This window comes from Thamnophis sirtalis, unplaced genomic scaffold, assembly GCF_051295495.1.
Source record: "Thamnophis sirtalis isolate CommonGarterSnake01/CBP01778 unplaced genomic scaffold, rThaSir2_p1.2 scaffold_12, whole genome shotgun sequence".
Lineage (NCBI taxonomy): Eukaryota > Metazoa > Chordata > Lepidosauria > Squamata > Natricidae > Thamnophis > Thamnophis sirtalis.
In genome coordinates, this window is record NW_028261392.1 from 49,438,199 (window position 1) to 49,454,151 (window position 15,953).

Consider the following 15,953-nt stretch of genomic DNA (forward strand, 5'->3'; position numbering starts at 1 on the left):
AATGTAACAAAGCTGAATCAACAAACCAGCCCAGCATTTGCCTGAAGGAAACCATTGAGAAAACTCAGATAGCCGATAGGAAAAATCCTTGCCTTGCCCTTAAAGGGATTATCCCCCCAAAATAGAAATCACTAGTCATAGGAACTCTCTGCCTTGCCCTTGAGAGGATTATCTCCCAAAAATAGAAACTGGACAAAAGAAGTACCTCTTAAGGCAGTCTTTAAATCTTTCATTGTTGGCTTCTCCCAGCTGGAACAACAGGCAATTTTTCCAACAGTATGCTGCAGTAAAAATATTCAAAGCTTTTTCTCAGCCCTAATGAGGTGCTAACGAGCGAAGCAACTTGTTAGCACCTCATTAGGGCTGAAAAAAAAACTTCCAAAAAGCTTTTCAGCCTCTTTCAGGAGGAAAAAGTGTGTCTTATACTCCAAAAAATACGGTATGCTATACATTTGATTTTTATCAGTCTCCGAAACTGAACCCCAATCTAATAGTGTCCAAGGACTGTTTTCAATGTAGAATTAGTGAAAGTTTATGAGAAATGGCTGGAAATATATTAAAAAAGCCAGTTAAACTGAATAAAATGGGGTCAGAAAATGATTTTGTTCTTTAAGTAAAATTATGGCATCAAAATTAAAAATTAACTAATTGGGAGGATGTTGCCCGCTATTAGCAAAAATCTTGTAAAATGATTATATCTTTCTGAAAATAACATCACTTTTCACAAAATACAGCCACATCATTTGCATAATGGCATGGTTATAGAAAGGGCAGCAGTGTTTGTGCAAGTCCATTGTACTAAGATCCAGTAAATTTGAAATTTCACTCCATGAAACTTTAACTGTAAAGCTATTTTAAAGATATCTATGGTAGTTCACTAATTGCATAAAATATCCATTTATCAAAAATTAAACTAAAGTGCATAAAATTTAAGCTTACCTATTCAGTGCAAAGGCATAGTGAAATTTGATATTGTGCTGATCTGCCAAATCACAAGTTGGGAGCATTTCCAATGTTTCCACTAGTTTCACCATAGCATCATAATCCTAGCAGTAGCAAAGGATAATAACATATTTATAAACAAAACTCATGCATCATACATTTCTCCTTTTCCTACTTTGCAAATATGGCCATGACCAACAACTCCTAAAAAAATTATGGTGCTTGACAACTGACAGAAAGATGCTCTTTGCTTACAGGGAACAACTATATAACTCTGAATTGGCCAGGATTTAGGAATGCTATCTTGAATAGAATTTATCCTTGCTTTTGGTAAAAAGTCATTGGTGTGACTCTTCTAGATGGATGGTCTTCTTTCAAGTATTAATCAATTTGTAACCGACTGAAAGTCAGAAGTGAAAATTTAAAAGTAGCCTTATAGATAATATATTTGTAAGGGCAGTAGATATGCAGTATATATACTGAAGGTCATTCAGATTGCATAACAACTGTTTACGTGATTCATTTCCTCAACTTCAATTTAAGGCTGATGAATATCATAAAGACACAAAATATTGCAGAAAAAGCATTTTTGAACTTAAAATAGATGTTTTTAAAGGGGAAAAATTAAGATCAGAAACATTCATTCCATAAATGGGTAAATTCTGCATTTTCAGGTAAAAGTAACATACCTGGATATCTCTATAGGATAGGAGTAAATTGATCACAATGTCAGAAGTCAGGACTTCAGTATTATCCATACGAAGTTTAATCCTAGCCAGTTCTTTTGCAAGTTCTTCTCCTTGATATTTATCTCTAGCTTTTCTGATGTCATTTAACAGACTTTCCTTATAATGCGTACTAAGGAATTAAGCACAATAGGAATACAAATTTATTTAACAATTGTCTGGCATATTGAAGTACAAAACATTGAAACCATAGGCTCTGGTTTCTCTGCAGGATGTTTACATCTTAATTCAATTTACATAACTGCCCATTTCAGCAAGTTATTGGTGAGTATCTTCTGAACAGAAATAAGGAATGTTAGGAATGGAGAGATCCTATGTTTCTATCCCATTATAATAAAAACCCAGTTCAAAATCCAAACTGAGCATGGAAATCTACAACCCTGTCTTCTTGCTATCTTGACTAGTCAAGACAATAAACAAAATCAAAGCAAAACAACATAGGTTGAAAATTAAGATTAAAATTAGCAATAAAGTAAATACTAAAATCATGAAACAATTCAAATTATAGTGAGGAAGTCTTTATAGTTTTACTAAATAATGAGAGAATGAGACTCCCAAAGGGGCTTCCAAAGAATCTCCATAGACAGAACGAGACACACAAAATTAACATGGCAGAAACAGAGAAAAAGATTTTCTTATCTGACAAAACAACAAGTATCTAACAGGAAAACAGAAGTGGGGTATCTCTTCAAAAAATCCTATTGATTTTAACACTCAATCAGGTCCATTAACAGGATAATGATCCCTTACATGATTAGGTCCTAGTCCATTTAGTGCATTAAAAGTTTAGATCAATTTCTTAAGGTATGCCTAGTAGGTAGCCAGCAATATGTATACAGGTAGCCCTCGACTTACAACAGTTCATTTAATGTCAGTGTGAAGTTACGACACTGAAAAAAGTGACTTATGGCCATTTTATACACTTATAATTGATCCAGCATCTCCAGGGTCATATGATCAAAAATCAGCTGCTTAGCAATTGCTTAGCAACTGGGATATATTTATGATGGTTGTATTGTTATGAGATCATGCGGTCATCTTTTGTGACCTTCTAATGAGCAACATCAATGGCGAAGCGACATTCATGACAACTGTGTTACTTACTTAACTTCAGTGATTCACTTAACTATGGCAAGAAAGGTCTCAAAAAGGGGCAAAATTCACTTAACAACGTTCTCACTTAGCAACAGAGTTTTTGGGCTCAATTGTGGTTGTAAATGGAGGACTATCTGTATTCTTGGTATATTTTGTTTAAAAAAACATTTTAATGTAACTTTTGTTCTGAAAATTACATTATGAAAATACTTTAATCTTTTATACATTCCTTCCAATGAGGAACAAGAAAGGGCTTGCACAAACTCTGGATCTGCAAGTAGGATGAACTTGTCTCTAGACCTGATTCTATCCCAGAAAGTACAGAAGTTTCATTTATTGTAGCACACCAATGCATTAAGCAGAGAAATATTGTGATTGCAGAACATCCTGGAGCTTTGTTTTAAAGGAAAAAAATAGAAAAAGAAATGATTAATAAAACCATTAAAGAGTCATAGATTACCATGAAGTGATATGGATATCCTTGAGAAGGCTGATAAACTTGTCCATTAGTGGAACACAGAGTGGTCCTAAGATGGTATCCCAATTAGGTTGGATGTACTCAGATACTCTCCGCTGGACATCACTTTCACAACAAAAACAATTATCACATGATGATACAGTGTATGGAATGAAATGATAGTTGCCACTTGAAGCCTGAAGAAGACAATGAATTAAAATATTGCATGTTAAAAAGAAAGCTCAACAAAGATACAGAAATACAATTTTAAAAGTTTATCTGAAATTTATGCAAAATACAATCAGCTTTCATCCTTATAACAAAAGACCATATAAAAAGACATAAATGCCTACGTGGGAAAATTCCACAATTTTAAATTTAGTTTTGTAAACATGGATTTAATAAGGCCTTAATTTAGTCTACAATGTCAAATATTTCCTCTACAGTTACTGCAAAGGAAGAGGAAATCTATGATAATTTTATAGGAATCTATATAGTCTTTAAATTGAGATCTTTACTCTTCTAAATTCAATGAAGATAATATACAAGTGAAGCTTCTCATATAGTTAGCTCTAAAGCAGGAGTCCCCAATCCCTAGGCCATGGAAGGGGTGGACAAGTGCATGCACACCCACATTTACATGAGCAACAGACAGGCGCAGGTGCTTCATGAGTGGCATGCGCAGTATCACCCCTCATTCAAATGGAACTGCACCTGTACACAGAACCATCCTCTCTCCCTCCCACCATTCTCCAAAGCTGAAAGGTTTGGGAACTCTGCTCTAAAGTGGTATGAAAAATCATGCACAATGTAGAGCCCTATTCAATACCGTGTTTCCCCCAAAATACGACCTGTCCTGAAACTAAAGCCTCGCCACATATTTCGGGTGGGCAAAAAAAAATACCCCCCCCAAATAAGCCCCCTGGACCACCCACCCTCTTTGGCCAGGCAGAGCACCAAGCCATGGTAACGAAGGCATTCGTGTTGCTTGGTGCTTTTGGGGTACCGCTAGGTCGGTCAGAGGTGCTGTGCCCAGCTGAAGGGGGGATTGCCAGGCAACTGTTCTCTTGCAAGCTGGCTCCCGAAGAGCCGGGCACAGCCTCAGGGTTGAATGGCTGTGTTGTGCTGTCGCAGCAGCAACACAGCAGCCATGAGGTGACCATGCTCACAAGCAGCCACCCGGCAACCCCCCTTTCCAGCCGGGCACAGCACCGCTGACCGACCTAGCGATACCCAGAAGGCACCAAGCAACGTGAACGCCTGTTCACTACCCTCCGCCTCCCGCGGCTCGGCGCCTTCAGAATGCCCCTAGGTGAGTGAATGGGGCCCTGCATGACTGGAGAGGGGGGTTGTGCGACCGGCTTTTCCGACTCTAGGGGGCAGTGTTCATCTCCATTTCAAAGCTGAAAAGCCAGCGCTGTCCGAAGACGTCTCCATGGTCATGTGGCCAGCATGACTAAACGCCGAAAGCACACAGAACGCTGTTACCTTTCCACCAAAGGTGTTTCCTATTTTTCCACTTGCATTTTTTTACAGGTTGGCAGGATCTGGGTCAAGTAATGAGAGCTCACTCCATTATGCGGTGCTAGGGATTCGAACCTTTGAATTGCTGACCTTTCTGTTCAACAAGCTCAGCGTCTTAGCCACTGAGCTACTGCATCCCTCTACTTACCAATTGGCAGTTTATACTATATGTGTACAAAACCTCAAATCAATAAAACAATGAGGTTTTTCCCTGCCTATTTAACTCTGATGCCTACAAAAATGTTTTCTATACTTAACATTGCATATACTTAAGAAAGAATTTGAGAAGTGTTAAAAGGACAAGTGCCAAGAAGGAAAAAGGAAAAGAAAGTAGTGCCACAGAAGATCTATTAGAAACAAACCTCCATAGATGTGTACCTCACATGAAAATATCATATGTCTGACTTTGGATTTTTACTTAAGCAGATGACCATTTAGGGCTGTTATAACTGAAGATGGGCAAGTTGAAACAAATTTAAAAATCTTTGTCCTAAGTAAATGAAAGGAGATCTATAGAATCTTTTTTTATAAACATCTTTCTCCAATATGTGTACAGCAACTGTATGGATTGTAAACAGAAAACAATTGTATTCCACACACCAAAGTAGATGTTAACTTTAAAGAATGGATACATTACATTTGGTAAAATAAATAACACTGCTTATCAGATATATTGTTTGTGGGATCATGTTCAATTCTTCAATTTACTAGCAACATTAAGGGCCAAGGAGAAGAATTTCCATTCTAAATAAAAATATTTTGGTTTAATCTAAGAGTACTGGAAGATTGATGTGTGGTTAAAATAGGCTCTTTTTCATATTAGTTGTAATTCTGGAATAATGCTAATTTGAGAATGTTGACACTATGGACTCTTTCTATGTCTCACAGCATCTGCAATTACAGAAACAGGATATTGATTCTCATGATTGCTACCCTAAAAGCACTGATGGCAAAGACTCTGGTAAAATAACACTGCTATTTCAAGAGTACAAAGAGTTAAAACAGAACAATTTTTAAAATGTTCAAGAAGTGATTATTTTAAAACTAGGACAGAGAAGCAAGCATATTGCAACATTTATAAAAGGTAAACAGAGGAAAGAGTGATACGTACTTTGCCCATTATACTACCACTATGGTATTCTGGAGGTAGCTGTACTTGAAGAAAAGATTTATGGTTGGCAGCCTATTCCAAATTGTAATGGAAGACGAGAAGGATTCAGATTTTAAAAACAAGACACATGGAAAAGGAAAGAAATGTTAACAAAAAAAGGAAAACAGCAAAGTATATGTTTGTGTGTCAGTATGCTTGCCATGTACATGTACAATACAAAGGTTAATGGAATGTATAATTACAAACATTCCTTAGGAAGCAAGAATATTAATTGATAGCAATTACACTTAATTTTTCATGCTGAGATATGTCTATGGAGATTCTCAATCATCCAGGTCATGGTGAACCCCAAGGGGCTTTTCAAAAGGCAACTGGACTTTCTTGTTTCTATCAGTTTCTTCTATCTATCAGTTCAGTTCAGTTCCTGAACTGAAGAATCTTCTTGGATGAGAAATGAAACGTTTTCAAGGGGAAAAAAACCAAGAAGTCCAGTTGGCTTTTGAAAAGCACCTTTGGATCATGCTAGGATATTTCTTTAAAATCCATTAGGCTAAGTATTTTAATATTTTTATAAAAATCATTTGGAATGGGCATTCACCAATTCAGACTTCTTCAAACTTCAGAATTGGGCACAGGATATTGCAAACCTTCATTATATGCAAGGCCAGTTCTGGTTTGGAAAAATAAATTCTGGGACATAAGAAGTTGCTGATAAGTCAATCTTTCTTTAATGCTGTACATTAGTAACTTTTCATTTTAATTGTTTATTTTATAGGAACAAAGGAGGATAAAATTTCATTTCAATATTAAATTAGTTTTTTAAAAAAGCAGTAGTAATGAACCTTGATTTTTATTGTAAGATAAAGCTTAATTTCATAATAGTATGAAATTAACTGAGCATCCAATCTCCATTCTTTTGATTTACTACTGAATTACAATCATTTTTACTACATGACAATTGCATATATCTGCCAATTCAACACACAGTCAAAAATTTCAAATACCATAACTGTATAAAGCTAATATATGAAGTTCCACAGACATAATTAAGAACAATAATTATCACAACAATAATTATTTGATACTGAACATGTCATTTACTAATAAAAGTTGCTGTTCTGGGAATTCTTAGGGAAAAACACTGACCTTTACCTTCCTGGGAAAGGAAATTATTTGAGTTCTCTGGGAAGAGAAGTGAGGAGAACTCTTCCTAGCCAGATTAGTATTGCTCTTACTGTGATATTATGGTGACTCCACTAATATATTGTAATACACTAGATTTGTATGTGTTTTTTTGCATTTATCAAGCCATCGATCATTTCCTACTTTCAACCAACCAACCAACCAACCAACCAACCATACATACATACCAGGAGTGGGTTTCAAAATGTTTTACTACCTATTCTGTGGGTGTGGCCTATTTTGTGGGTGTGGTGGGCATGGCCAACTTGTAAAATGTGATGAAGCTCACTTAACAAGGCTCTTGCTTAGCAACCAAAATTTTGGACTCAATTGTAGTCATAAGTCAAGGAATAACTCTGCCTTCCTCTGCATGGCAGCCTTGTCTTAGTAAACTCCTTCTCCTTTCTGGCAATTTTCTTCTCTGTTAGAGGAACCAAAATAAACCAGATAATGTAAGGTTTACTGCTGCAGCAGGGGGTTGGACTAGATGACCTCCGAGTAGCCTTCTAGCCCTAAATTGCTTTTCTTTCTTTCTTTCTTTCTTTCTTTCTTTCTTTCTTTCTTTCTTTCTTTCTTTCTTCTTTCTTTCTTTCTCTTTCTTTCTTTCTTCCTTCCTTCCTTTCTTCCTTCCTTCCTTCTTTCTCCCAGAAAAAGAAAAATGAAGCTGCTAACAAAGAAACCTGTCTGAGGATTATTTCACATTCCTGCCAGATAAAGATAATGAGATAATGAGTCGATAGAAAGTTTAGCTCCATTCACACAAGCAGGGAATCATCCAAACACAAAGCCCATATTGCACAAACCCAAAACTTCAAAAACATAGAACCATATAAGAATCCTTCCTTTTATCCAGTTTGTTGTTCAGTTGACCCAGAAACAAACTGCTGAATGTCACTTTGCAAACCTCCTTCTGTGCAGCTTTTCAATTTAAAGCAGGAGTCTCCAAAATTTGCAACATTCAACTCCCAGAATTCCACAGCCAGGCACGCTCTGTTTGGGGATTCAGATTGTTTTTCTCCTTTGCTGAATCTCCCGGCTGAAAAGTGAGTTTTGTTCTAACACCTCCCTCTTTCTTTCTTTTTCTCTTTCTTTCTCCCTTCCCTTCCTCCCTCCCTCCCCCTCCCTCTTTCTTTTACTTTTTAAAGGCTTTTTTCCCTTGCCTGAACCAGCAGGAAAAGTTTTTTTTTTTAAAAGCTTCTAACGAAGCTTCTGGCAGGAGAACTACCATTACTACCAGTCCGGTCCTCTGATACCTACCTACCTACCTACCTACCTACCTACCTACCTACCTACCTACCTACCTACCTACCTACCTACATACATACATACATACATACATACATACAGCCAAAAGGGATTAAAAACAAGCAGCTGTTGCTTTGATAGTAGCATCTGGCACTAGTATACATGCAAAAGTACAGAATCAAGACTGCTATTTTAGATTTGGGTACTTGGGTAAGAGAATCTTCTTCACTACTACCCCATCTGCTTTTAAATTATTTTTGAAAACCTATGCCTTAGGGTAGGGTGTTTTTCAGGTTTTTTAATATTAGATGTTAAATGAGAAAATAAATTTTCTTATTCCCTTTGGATGACCATCATTCTTTCCTAGTACTGTGATGTTTCTAAGATGCCCAGAGACAGGCAGTTCTAGAAAAAAATACTGAAATGGATGGATGGAGAATATATTTTCTTCATCATATTAAGGAAATAGATACCTAAATTACTGTTGTTTTTCCTTGCTTTTTTAAATGCTTGTTTGAAAAAAACAACAACAGGTAAACAGGCAGCGCCAGCAGCAAACAGAATGAACAGGCCCACAAACATCAAAAATATGTCAATGGGTGCTGCACTAGGTCCCAGCAATTGTTCATTACTGAAAATGTCTATGGCCAGAGCTGAGGAAAAGACTATGGGAAATCGTGTTTATAGAAATAATTATGAACTTTTTTCCAGATCACTGTTTGTTGAATTTTCCACAACAAAATGAAATAAATGCAAATTTAAAAAAATGGCTGCATGGTAAGAATACAACCTTAAGTCCTACCAGCTCTATAGTATCCGACTTATAAGAATTGGGCAAAGCCTGCAGAACCCCTCATAATTTTGCTACAGACCTATAACAATTAACATGATAAAGTGGAGAAATATTAAGCATATTGGAAATTAAATGCCCAGTACCAAACTGAACATCAATTAATTGAAATGAAATTTAGCTTTTACCTTGATCTCTGCTATTTCTTTGTCCTGTCCAACTTACATTTTGAATAGTCTTTGTATTCAGATTTTTACACTCATACCTATCTATCACAAACTATTTACATTATTACTTGTCTACGAAGTCACACTAGTTTAGTTATTTTTTAATCAGTTAATCGCTTGCTTTAGTTTTATTTACTTTTCCCAAAAATGCACTTTTGTTTTAATGCACTTTTTGTATCTGATTTTTTTTAAAAAAACATGTAAACCATTTATTCTAATGCCACTTACAAATTTTAATCCCTCAAATAAATTTAATATCTATTATATATAACACGTAGCATGTATGTACACACATACACACACATGCATGTATGTACAAGTAATCCTTGATTTACAACAGTTTGTCTAGTGACTTTGAAGTTACAAAAGCAATGAAAAAAGTGAGTTATAACTGTATTGCACTTACAACTATTGTACCATCCCCAGTCATGTGATCAAAATTCAAATGCTTGGCAACTGACTTATATTTATGATGGTTGCAGTGTCCCAGGGTCATGTGAAAACCTTTTGCAACCTTCTGACAAGCAAAGTCAATGGAGAAGCCAGATTTACTTAACAACCATGTTACTAATTTAAGAACTGCAATGATTCACTTAACAAATGTGGCAAGAAAAGTTGTAAAATGGGGCAAAACTCAGTTAACAAATTTCTCTCTTAGCAACATACATTGTGGGCTCAATTGTTATCGTAAGTTGAGGACTCCCCGTATCCTAAGTTGAGGACTCCCTTAACAAAGTTTAAAGAAGTTTAACAAGTATTTGACACTGCCTGAATTCTATTTTTTTTTCAGTTTCAAATCAAAGAATTGGACCTACAGCTACTGCTGGATAGGGAAATGAAAATGGAAATGTTTCTCTTTGCTCCGCATCAGTTATTTTTAACATTTAGCCTCTTTATCCCTCCCCACTAGAATCTGAAGAAGTGGAATAAATAATTATAAAGATCTGCTTTACTTTGATGAGACATTGTCAACAAAATAAAGGGAGAAATTATGTTGTTTTGAAATGAAATCAATATGTACAAATTGTGGAAATACCGGAAATCACTGAATACCTCCCCAATACATTAAATATTAAATTATTTTACATTATAAATATTTTTTTCTGGAAAAATACAATATAAATGTATCACTTAGGTAAGCTCACACACCTTGCCATGAGGAATTATGGAACAATTATTTAAGTGGAATAACGAGATTTGAACACAGGAAGAATTGACCAATGTGAAGAAACTTCAATTAAACAAAGCTACTTTTAATTTATTAAAGATAGCAGGACCGAAAAACAGCAGAACAACATCCATTCTTCAGTACATATTTGAATTTACAGTTCTCATGTTGAAAATTCTCTCAATTCCCTATTGTGTAGTATTCCCAATGTACATTTTAAAAGATAGGAGTCTGTATACTTACTGTGTTTTTCTGAGATACCATGTCCTGAAAAACAAAACATGCAATCTTACGTAAGTATAACAAATACTGCCTTTAAAAAACAATAATTCTCCTGGTTTGAAGACTGAAAATCTTTAAATATGTGAATTTTACTATTTGATAAAGGTATTGCTAGCCTTTTAATGAAATGGATAAGAATGTAGCATATCAATTTGGCTTAAATGAAGATGAAGTGTAATTCTTAAATTAAGCTAATAATCTTTTACTCCGCGCAATATTCATTTATAAAAAAATTCTCTTCAACTCTGGAATTTTATTTGAATGTAGAATGTAGGAATACAACGTAGGAATACAATAACTCAGAAATGGGAATTTTTAAAAAAACCAGAAGTTAACATTATCAGGTGTTTTTTTTGTTAATCTGATTACAACATTTAAATTATATTTATCTATCATCGCTTATATCTTTTCATCTAATCTGGAATGTTTTTACTCATAACTGTATGTTATTTTTAATGTACATTTTGTTATTTCTCACAAGGAGGCATATAAAACCCTTTATCCATATATGGTGGTATTAAAGTCCCAAAATATAGAAAAGTGACATAGTAGAATGAAACAGATTTTGCAGTTTGTAATTTATTTATTTATTAATCAAATTTATATCGTCACCCATTCAGAGGAAGTGACGCTGGGCAGCATACAACAATGCAATTTCATTTCAACCAGAGATATTCATTTCAAATTTCACCAAACCTCCCGCAAATTCACTGAATTAGTACTATATAAATTAACAAATGCAGGGGATTTTTATTGGAATATATTCTTAGTATACCTTCTTTGGGAGAAAAACTAATTAAATAATGGAAGTAAATTTTGATGTAAAGCCTAACTTTATATATAAAAAGTAAGTCTGATATGTACATAATTTATCATTCTTGCACTGTTATGTTATATAGTGTTATGGCCATGTCTGAGATTTGGGGTTTTTTGCCATATAAAATAAACTTGAATTATAATGTATAATTATAACTTAGCTCTAATTTTTTGTATTAATTTTATTTATTGTTTTACTGTTTATAATTTATTACTGATATGTATTGAATTATCCAAGTACATTCAATGCAAAATTCAATAGGGATAACTATATGTACCTTATCTTTTGTTTTATTATAAAATAAATGTTAAAAAAATTAAACATATTTTTAAAAAGACACATCTAAATTTACTGCAATTGATTATAGTCCAATATTTTTAAATCTTTTAATGTAACAACAGAATAAAAACTTACCTTCAGTGACTGAGCAGTATCAGCATCCATATCATGGTAAAGTATAACATTATTGGCCATGTCAAAGCTTTCACGTACCCCAAGGTGGTAGAAGAGGGAGGGTTGTCTGGAAAAATCACTCATATCCACAACTGCAACATCTATAATAAAATCATGGAATAAAACTTGGGGAAAGTGTATATGGTGTTATTTCTAAAGTTCTGAATTCTGAGACTAAAACAATTTGTCAGTGAGACAAACAAGAGTTTTCACGCCTTTTGGCAAAAAGAAAGATTAAAATAACATGAAATAATTTCTAAACAAACTCCTGGACCTCCAATATAAACATGTATGGCTAGAGATACATAATAAGTGGTAATAATAATACTCACACAATTATATTATAAATATTAAAATGGAAGTAATTAACAAGTTAATATTTGCTCCATGTATATAATCCTTCATCATTTAATTTTTCAATATTTTAATACACAATACTAATAACAATAGTGATATTATTTAAGTATACGTAGTAAAATCATCTTTCAACTTCTAATCTTTACACCTTCATATTAACTTTAAAATATTTAATATGAATATGCATAATAATATTTTCCCTTCTAGTTTCTATCTCCATTCTAATTCTTAATAGAACAAATCTTACATTAGGAAGTATTTTATTTCTATCCATCTCTTGCCCGTTTTAGTATTTCAATTCTTGTTGACCTTTTGACATGTCTCCCATACTTCTCCCTTGGGATTTTGTATCTCCATGCATCATTCATATTTGATCTAAGTATTTCATCTGTCTCTACTTTTCGCTGCCAATCCTTCAATATGTCTATCAGGGACTCTATTCTCACTTCAGGAATGTCTTTCTGATTATCCAGTTCTATTTTTTAATCTCTTAATCTATAACCTGTCTGGTCTTTTTCATAAGTTTTAATTATCTCTTTCTTCTCCTTATCTTCTTGTTTCATTTGTTGTTTTATCTGCTCTAGCCTTTTCTCTGTTCTTTCTATTTTCACCTCTATTTCCTGGGTTTCTTGTTCATTTTTCATTGTCATTTGCTGAGAGTTTGTTTGCCTCATAAGTATATCATATATCAAAGAGGTGATATTCAGCAGGTTCTGACCAGTTCTGAAGAACTGGTAGCAGAAATTTTGAGTAGTTTGGAGAACTGGTAAATACCACTTCTGACTGCCCCCTCCCCCATCTATTCCCTGCCTCCTGAGTTCCAACTGATCGGGAGGAAACGGGGATTTTGCGGTATCCTTCCCCTGGAGTGGGGTGGGGGGAATGAAGATTTTACAGTATTCCCAGCCTTGTAAAAATATAATATATATTCTTTCACCAGTAGATGGCATCTTCACCTAAAATTTCAACGTTACACAAAATCTAGCAGCTGATTGCTGTTCCTATTTTCTTCAAGTAATTTCTTCCAATAATCAATCAAATATTCCCAGCATTTTAAAAATGCCTTTTCAAAATATTAACAATAAAATATTGCAGTCCAGTCTTTTTTGTAGGTTTTAAAACTTTGTGTTCTCCCTTTACGTTCACTTTCTTTCAGGTCTGTAATCTTTTTCTGTTTATTTGCTGCTTTCTCACCGCTTTAGAGTCTTTCTTTTGGAATTTCTTTTTTTGAGGGGGGGGATTAAATCGCTGGTATAAAAGCTGAAAATCACGTCCCCCAGTTCCAGTGCACTGTTCATGAACAGCTCCAGCACATTTATTTCTTCAGTTGTTCCAGCTTCACAGCAGCCATAATGACTGCCCCACCTCTTCATTGTTAGATGGCAGGGAGCCTCAGATCCAGCAGAAGAGCTGCCACTCTCGGCGATCTGCAAGGCTCCCCTCCTTTCTTCACCACCCCTTCAGGGTGACTTCAGCCCTTTAGGGCCCTCCAACAGTGAGGATTTGGCCTGGGTTCACAGAGTCCTGCTACCCACAACTGTCCCACAGCGACGCCAAACTGGAAGTCATAGCTAAAGATTTCAGACCAGAGATAAATCAGTCTTGCAAGTGATAAATAAAACCAAAGTTTATTTAAAAAGACAAAAAAAAACCCCTCAACAATATGGTTTGTAAATATTTGGCAAAACTACCTTCTCCCTAGTCCAGATTGACTGGTAAATGTTTTTCCACAGCTGGTGACATATGGGGAGAAGTTAGAGAAACAGTTGGGGAAATCACCATCCACTTCATTAATAAATCCTGTGTCGGGATTTCAAATAGCATCCTAAAGTAAATCAGAGCCCGAGGCAAAAGATTCCTCAAAGTTCCAATTTATTAAGAGAACCATGTTGGCACATCTGGGAAACCCGAATATGAAGGCTTCCTGGTTTTCCCACCCAGTTGAAAGTTCAAGATCTTGTCCCCATACCCACAAGTCCATCACATGGTCCAATCTTTCACTGCTGGCAGCTTCCACCCATCCAGTTCATAAGGTGCAGAGACAAAGAATGACCTTGACTTTCTAGAAAGAATTTTGTTATGGCTACATATAATCTAATTCCATACAATCCCCCCTCCCATTTTCCCACAATAGAAAATGCATAGTAGAATAATAGAAAGTGTGGCAGGCCTGAGGTCGAAAAGAAAAGATGGCTGGCAGGCCTGACAGGCTGCCTCCCCTCAGAAGAAAAGGATATACTGTAATGAGAATATTGTATGGGGTTAACATAAACATCACTAACCACCTCTTCCCCCACCCCAGGGGGACCCTTTGGCTTATCAGGAAATTTATCATGGAATTGTTTTGCTAACTTATCAGCTTTTGCATTCCAACTTTTTATCCAGGTAGACAAATAGACAAATGCTACCCCTTCCAATGCACTAAATATTGCAAACGATCTCTATATAATCTAGAGTCTAGAATTTTTTAAAACTTTGTAGTGAGTTTCTCCCTGTATTACTACCGGAGGAGGGGGTGGTTGGGTCTGCGATCTTAAATTAGTCCCAGTCACAGGTTTCAGCAAGCTACAATGAAAGACTGGGTGTATTTTCCCTAGAATTCTAGGCAGATTGAGCTGAACCGTAACTGGGTTAATTATTTTGACTATTGGGAAGGGACCTAAAAAGTTTGGCCCTAATTTTTTGCTAGGAATTCTTAACCGTATACATTTGGTAGACAAGAAAACGTTATCCCCCACATGGAAGAGGGGTTGGAGCGAGTAGTGCTTGTCAGCCTGTTTCTTGTATTCTTCCGCTGCTTCTGCTAGAGCTTTTTTTGTATTCTCCACCCCTTTTTTAAAGTGTCCATCCATTCAGTCAAAGACATGGAGGAGGGGGCTCTCAGGGCAGTTCAGGCATGGGGACATACCATGCCACTGATAACTTGAAAAGGAGTTAATCCAGTTCTGCTGTGGACAGCGTTGTTATACGCCACTTCAGTGAACGGTAGCAGGTCCGACCAATTGTGCTGCTGGTAATCCACATTAACAACAGATGCATTGTTCAACCATTGCATTCGCACATTTTGCTGCTCAGGAACTCCCTCCAGAACTTGGCAGTGAATTGAAGTCCGCAGTCAGAGATGATTCTTCTGGGTACGCCATGTAGGTAAATGTGTTTGACAAACATCTTCACCAGTTTTTTCACTGATGGTAGTCCTGAGCAAGCAATGAAGTGAGCTTGCTTGGAAAATAAGTCAATGACTGTCCAAATTATTTTATTCCTGCCGCTATCTGTGAGCTTTATGATGAAATCCATTGCAATCTCTTCCCATGATCAGTTGGGTAATCCCATCTGTTGTAGTACTCCAGGGTGCTTGCCTGGCTATATTTTCATGGCTGCACAAGTGGCACATAGTCTTCCACTTCTGCTTTCATCTTAAGCCACCAAAATTGACATCTGGCAAGGTGAAGCCTTTTTAGGAATCCAAAGTGATCTCCAGCTTTGCGTCATGGCTTCACTTCCAACCTCAAGCTAGCGGGAACCAGGGGTGGGTTCCTCCCGGATCGCCCCAGTTC

General features: G+C 35.9%; 1 protein-coding gene across 4 annotated transcripts in view; it reads right to left on the reverse strand.

Annotated features, from left to right (window-relative positions):
* MAP3K15 (mitogen-activated protein kinase kinase kinase 15) overlaps nucleotides 1–15,953 on the reverse strand; it is a 125,304-nt gene that overhangs the window by 90,776 nt on the left and 18,575 nt on the right. For 3 of the 4 annotated variants that reach the window (XM_087726408.1, XM_087726404.1, XM_087726407.1), the window contains exons 2-7: nucleotides 12,001–12,140; nucleotides 10,731–10,754; nucleotides 5,876–5,947; nucleotides 3,244–3,437; nucleotides 1,632–1,800; nucleotides 940–1,046 (exon numbers count right to left, since the gene is read on the reverse strand). In XM_087726408.1, the coding sequence (XP_087582534.1) occupies nucleotides 940–1,046; nucleotides 1,632–1,800; nucleotides 3,244–3,437; nucleotides 5,876–5,947; nucleotides 10,731–10,754; nucleotides 12,001–12,140 (706 nt within the window). The remainder of the gene's footprint in view (nucleotides 1–939; nucleotides 1,047–1,631; nucleotides 1,801–3,243; nucleotides 3,438–5,875; nucleotides 5,948–10,730; nucleotides 10,755–12,000; nucleotides 12,141–15,953) is intronic. The other variant, XM_087726406.1, reaches the window with a different exon arrangement.